This window comes from Anas platyrhynchos, chromosome Z (assembly GCF_047663525.1).
Source record: "Anas platyrhynchos isolate ZD024472 breed Pekin duck chromosome Z, IASCAAS_PekinDuck_T2T, whole genome shotgun sequence".
In the NCBI taxonomy this organism is placed as follows: Eukaryota; Metazoa; Chordata; class Aves; order Anseriformes; family Anatidae; genus Anas; species Anas platyrhynchos.
In genome coordinates, this window is record NC_092621.1 from 54402194 (window position 1) to 54408863 (window position 6670).

The following is a 6670-nucleotide window of genomic DNA, read 5'->3' on the forward strand; positions in this document are numbered from 1 at the left end:
GGCATTGGCAGGTGCCTTTGAAGCTTCCCTTTCCTTTTAGAAAGAGCCTGTTACAATGGCCATCCCATAATGTGGGACTGGGTCCTTACTAACCATGGGGGTTGGACTGACCCAGAGGTAGGGCTGCTGTGACAAGGCAAGGAATCTTCTTTGGTCATCTCCCTTCCTTTGAGCATGGAGGTAAATGCACGGTCAGGAATGTGTAGTTAATGTTGAAACTTAAAATCACTTGCAGTCAGCATTATTTTATATTCCTATGAGGACTGTTGTGAAGCAACTGCAGAAATGACTGGATTTAGTTTTTAGAGCTATTAGCTGAAAGGTTTTCCAAGCTCTTCTTTTCAAAAATAGTTTTTCCAAGCTCTTCTTTTCAAAAATAGTTTCTAAGTTTCAGTAACTTAAAAATTGCACTGAAGTTTGAAGTAACATAAAGAAACCAAGGCTTTGGCTTTGTTTAAAATATTTATGGCAAAATCTGTTGGAGGCAGCAATGCTGTGTGCCTGCAAAATGATGCTCACAGTAGTCTAATGTTGTTCACTATGTTAACAAGCAAAAAAGTTGAAGATGTTTCCCAAGGCACACAATTCCAAGTGCTGTTATGTTTATAACATTTTGTTTGTTTTCAGGCCACAGGACAACCTTATGAGCAATATGCCAAAATGATCTTCATGGAATTAAGTGATGCATGGTCAGAGTTCGAAAACCAGGGGTCCAAGTCCCTTTTCTAAAAGTTCGTCTTTTGTTGAACTACTTCCAAGAACTGGAGTTTCATTGTTGTGATTTCACCTTTTCACCTATGATTTATGAAGTGCTTTTCCATGATTTCAGCACAGTTTGCAATCATGCACTTAAATGTGGTGATGTATTTTGTAAGATGTGGAGTACAAAGCATTACATAGATGCATTAAGAAAACAGCTGCTCAGTACTTGAAGAAATCATGGTCTGGGGATAAAGATTTTTCAGTTTTATATATGGTGAAATGGAATTTTAATGAAGTTCCATGATCTCTGGTACACTAGTATCAATTCTAAATCATTCCACTTCTGCTGATGTCTGCTTTATCCTCTTCATTCCCCTATTTGTTATTTTCAGTAGTTTTGTGATTCAGTTTTGATGTTTCGTGCCTGTCACCTTATTCAAAGTGCTTTAGTTATCAGTAGTAAGTCTGTTTGGATTATTTCAAATCTGAAGGTGTATATTTTCATCTGTATTTTATGTAATCAATCTGATAATCATTCTGTAAATAATATTTTCTGACAATACCTATGTTCCTTATGATAAATTAACACTCGTTTAGCCAAAAAGACCTCAATTTTAGGGAAAGTCATCCAGGGTTGTTCTTGATTTTTCTTTAGCTTTACTTTCCACATATGAATCTAGAAACAAATCTTGGCTTAAAAGTCTGCATGTTCCTGCTCTGTTATTTATTATGAACCTTTGGAAGGCAGTACTTATTTTACTAATTCTTTAAATGGTATCTTTTGTATCTGATTTCAGTGGAATATGCTTTCCATTGGACTTCAGACACTCTGACAAAAGTGTTATTCTGAAACTTGACGTGTAAGCACAAAAGAGAAAACATTTTACTCTGCTTTGATTTGTTGTCAGTGAATGCCACATGATTTATTATCATTTAGAGAGCATTTAGAGTTTTAACACATTTTTTGCAGCATGTCTGAACTTCTGTATTTTGAGATATGCATGACATTTGGTGTATGTGCAAACATGGGATGTATTGGTAGTGTTGTATTTCTAGTCATCCCCCTTCCATGCACCAAGTACGAAATGAGCAGAGACCCAACATAAGAACAAAACTTGCCGTGTTCTCTCATCCCTGTTCAGGTGGCAGTTTTCAGTAGGGCAGAAATAAATGAATGCAGATGACCAATGACTATTACGTTCTGTACAGTAATGAAATGCAGTTCTCAAATCAGATTTGAGAATGTCAAAAATCAGCAACATCTGAAAAGAAAAACATAGGATTTCAGTGCCACCTGAACAGGGTTTTGGATGCAGTTTTCCACTGCTGAGCCGGCCCAAGAGCCTGGGGGTTAGAGACTTGTGAACACAAGTTGCAAATTGGTCCATGTTCTAACACTGTCAACTACTTTGCTGATGAAAGATTGTGTATGCATATTCACATATATTCAGCTACTGTATTTTTTTTTGAAGTCAGAAGCCAGGATCAGCTATGGATCAGGAAGGCTATGTATTATTTGTAGTTGCAGTTGTATTTCAGTTGCAACTTTGGAGCAGTCTTAAGTCCCATTAGATTTATTCTTTATGAAAGCAGGTAATTCACTTTCTGACTTTTCCTTTGGGACACCTCAGGTTTTTTTTTACATACGTGGTCTGCATCCTTAGAAATCAAAGGCTTGTGGTATGTTTTGTGTGTTTGAAATCTGGTTGGCTTTTTACAGTTCTAAGGCAAATGATACAATATAGGCTGAAGTACAGACATTTAATGACTGACTGCACTCCTATATACAGTTGAGAGAGAAAACATTTCAAAGGGAGCTGCTTTTAGTGAGGGGAAAAAAAAAAAGAAAATGACTAGAAAAAAAACATGTTCCTTTCAGCACATTCAAGAAACGTAATCTTGAGGGACACATTTTTATTGCTCTCTTCTCGAATTTAAATTTCAGAAAAATTTTCCTCTGCATTGAATGCTTGGTAGCATTTTCTGGATGACAACTGTGTTTCTCTGGTTTTATTTGTCCACTCCTATTTACAAAAAAAAAATACTTACAAAAATTTGCTTGAACAGCAGCCTTAGATGTGATTTTAAGTGAGCAGGGAAACATAAGCACAAGTGTTTTAATTGGAACCTAAGATCTCTTGAAATTGACTGCCCCTTTTTAAAAATTACAGAGACAGACATTTGGCTGTGGATTCTTCCAAGATACTTAAACTTTATTCAGGTTGACAGGAACCCTCTACTTATTTTACAGGTTAGTCACCTCTGGTCCTCAGTGAGGAACTGTCTGATTCATTGCTCTGCTCCTTTCTACTTGCTTGAATTTTAGTGTGAGGAATCTAGGAGGGGTTCAGACTTCAGTGAACTTTCAAATTGTTAAATTTTGCTTACAGGGCATTACTGAAATCCAATTATTATAAAATCCAATTTCTTATACATTCCTGTGTTCAGCACAGCTAACTGACACAGTTAAACAAAAATTCTAAACCAAAATTATTTCATCATCAAGATTTAAGCGATGAACACAGTAAATTGAAGTTTTGTGTTTTGTAGTGCAGAATGAGGACCAGTAAAGGTACTTCATCGTCTAAGGCTAATACATAACATTTTTTAGTTATTGGGAAGAGGGAAGTTAAGGTACATTTTATATAGGGTTATGCTGAGTCATAATGTTGCTTTTAAATGAGACGGCCATTTGGAAGAAGAAAAAGTCTAGTAGATCTGTCTGAATTCATCTTAGAAATAAAATGGTTAAAGCAAAAAAAAAAAACAACAAACAAACAAACAAAAAACCACCACCTGGGAATGAGGACTTTACCCTTTCTCTTGCTCTGTACTTCATCGTCAATTGGTTGAGTGCTGCTGTATGGGAGAAGACTGCACCCAAACCATTACTCATACATTTCATTATAGCTGTTCTTACTGTTCACAGGCTGGAAAGCTTTTCAGAATAGGCTACAGGAAAATTGATTACACAGATTTGATTTTAACTGATACAGTGAATCTTTTCTGCGTGTAAAATGCATATTTTCCATTCATGCTTATTCATTGCACGCATTTTGAAATGTTGAAATGAGGTGGTCTCGAAAGCTATGGTTTGTATCTGCTTCTGATTGCAAAAGCTGAGGTTCAGGTGAATCAAAAGTGGTGTTGCTACATTGAAGTTGTGTCTGCCAAATTCCAATGTGGCACTTGCATTTTGGAGCATCTCCTTGACTCGTGCAGCAGATTGCTATGCTCTCTGCCCCATGTTTCTCATTTCTCTGTAATGACAAAGAACTGATACCATCTCTTTGCAGCCTTCCAGCCTCTGTTCTTAAACATGTCAAGCTACTCAATTTTATTGTAAGAGCAATGAGAAAAGCAACAGATTAAGTGAAGAGTAGAAAAGAATATCCAGACTCTAACCTACATCTCAAATGGTGTTGTTTTTGTTGTTTTTTTTTTTGTTTGTTTGTTTGTTTTTCAATTCTCCGTTTACTTTTCTGTAATTCTCCCCTTACTGGCCTGTTTCTCACTATCCCTGCTAAAAATAGGTCTGTAGTCTGTTTTTTCAGCCCTTTTAGAAGTGCTACTGACTGGTTATAGACCAGAGGCAGTAACCAAGTGCTTGGCTTTCTTTCTTTGCAGAAGTTGCTATAAAGCAGGGCCTTTGAAATGGTAGGGCAGACTTCTGCTAGCTAGTTCTGAATTAGGTTGGTTATGTTACGTGGTTGTTAGTGTTGTTAGAGCTGGAGAGTCTGGCAACTTCTTTTAGAATAGAAATCTGTGAAGAAGACAATAGGTGTGAAGAATGCATTTGGCTAGGACCTGCCTTATGGAGAAGAGTAAGGTGTCTTGGCCCTGTTGTAGAAATAAGTTAGTGTGTTTTAGCCTTTGGCATGGTTGTTTGGTGTTTCTTAGTGCTGTCAGATTTCCTTGAACTTAATAGCAGGGAAGAGAAATGAAAGTGAGCAGTTAAACATTTGCATTCCTATTAAATCATAGAGATAAGCTCAATATTGTGAGTCAATAATGATTCCTAGGCACCAAGTCTGGGAGGTAGAGTTCCTCTGTTGTTGTCACTTGGGTAAAGTTTAGGTAGTTTGCTAATTAATGGTAGCTTCCTGCAGAACATCCGCAATGGGAAGCCGACAGCAGTGCTGAGTAAGTACATTTCCATGGAACTGTGGCAAAGTCTTTGGCTTTACACCTCTGAGGGTAACTACTGTTCATGGAAAAACACCTTGTTTACCTCAATTTTCTTGTTAATTCTAAAAAGTCCCTCTAAAATTGTTTTGCCAAGCACAAAGTAGCAGCTCCTTCACGAATGCAGACAGTCTCTAAGCTGCATGCAGAGGATTAATATTTTGCACGAACCAAAGCAGAGTTTGAGGATAACTGAAATCTCAGCTGCCCTTTGGGATTGCTGGGTTACTTTTTTTTTTGCTGCTTGCAGGAATATTTCAGGGGATACATAAATGTGGAAACTTTGTTGCTTCTTAGCTCTGTCCTTAATTGTCTTAACAATTGCAGTGTAATGAATGCTTGTAAATAGGTTCAAAATAGCTCTGTAGAGTTGCCTGTGCTTTGAGTCTGTTGACCTTTTCTGTCAAGACCTTGCAGGTGGTTGACCTGCAAAAGCTGTAGAAAGAACTTGCTTCCCACTGCTTGAGTATGTCCCTGGTGCAGAGTACCTCCAGCTACCAGGCACAGGGACGAGGGGCAAAGCTGAAATGTAGTTCCAATCTTGATCAACCTTGGAGTGCTTGCTTGCTCTGTTTGGGTGAGCTTATTGTAGACTGCAGTTTAGACTGCATCAAACTTCAAATATATGCTCAGAAATATAAATCCAGTCATTTTTATGAAGGATACATTTTGTCATAGAAGCTTTTATTACCAAAAGGGGATTAAGAGGCATTGTGAGAACTCCTGAAACTCTTTAGTGGAATGTACTGTATTTTTGCAATGTAGACTTCTAGAAGCAATTGTCATCTCCATGATAAGGACTTAGCTTGCTCTGAGGTCCTTACTGTAACTACATGTAGTTGTGATTGTACTTTCTATACCTGTGATTTTTTCTGGTTTGGGGTGTGTGGAAGAACAGAATAGATACTTAAGTCCTATTTTTGCCATCTTCCAGGAAATGCAGTGTACTGAGTAATTTTGCTACTAGTGAAATGAGAATCTATACCTGTATGTATATAAGGTAATATAATCAAAGTTAAACCTGGTTTAAAAATAGATTTAATGTTTGGCACAATGTCCTTGAACAGAATATTTTGCTTTGAAATGTATTATTGACATAATCAGTGATCAATTAAAAATAAATAAAAATCATTTGCCTGTTTCTTTCTTTATCAAGGGAAAAATGAACTGAATATGCAAAGCTTCCACTTCCACTACCTTTTTCAGAAAGATATGCAAGAGTTTAGAGAAATGGTGCTCATTAGTATGTTAAGGTTGACTGTACCTGTTAGGAAACTGAGTGCCTCTTCGAAAGGTCTGCTCTCCTGGTAGAGAGGAGCCCCTGCAGCCTCCCCTGTGGTTTTGGCAGATGAATTTCTTAGACTGCTGTCCGTGTTTCGTGGTGGTTTCACCTAGCTGGGCAGCTGAGCACCACCACAACTGCCCTCTCACTCCCCCTACTCAAAGGTAAAGGGGGCTCAGAGGTTGAGATAAGAACTCAGAGGTTGAGATTGCTGAACAAGTATCGTCACAGACACAGGGCAAAGGAGTTGCAAGCAATAAATGATTAATCTCCACATGTTATAACTAACAGATTAGAGCAGTGAGAAACTCAAAGCAAACAAAAAAACTCTTTACCCCAATCCACTCTCATCTCCATTCTCTCTCCAAGTGGTGCAGGCTAATGGGACATGGGTGCTGTGGTCAGGCCCTGATGCTTTGTTTCTACCACCCGTTCTTGGTCCCTCCCTGCCCCTGCGGGGGCTGCCCACAGGCAGCAGCTCTTCAAGCACTGCTCCCACAC

At 38.2% G+C, this 6670-nt stretch overlaps 1 protein-coding gene across 2 annotated transcripts in view; it reads left to right on the top strand.

Moving 5' to 3' along the window:
- GAK (cyclin G associated kinase) overlaps positions 1-6018 on the top strand; it is a 73272-nt gene extending 67254 nt beyond the window's left edge. For both annotated transcript variants that reach the window (XM_027446921.3, XM_027446920.3), the window contains exon 28: positions 628-6018. In XM_027446921.3, the coding sequence (XP_027302722.2) occupies positions 628-729 (102 nt within the window). In that variant the 3' untranslated portion in view covers positions 730-6018. The remainder of the gene's footprint in view (positions 1-627) is intronic.
- Positions 6019-6670: the final 652 nt, after the last annotated feature.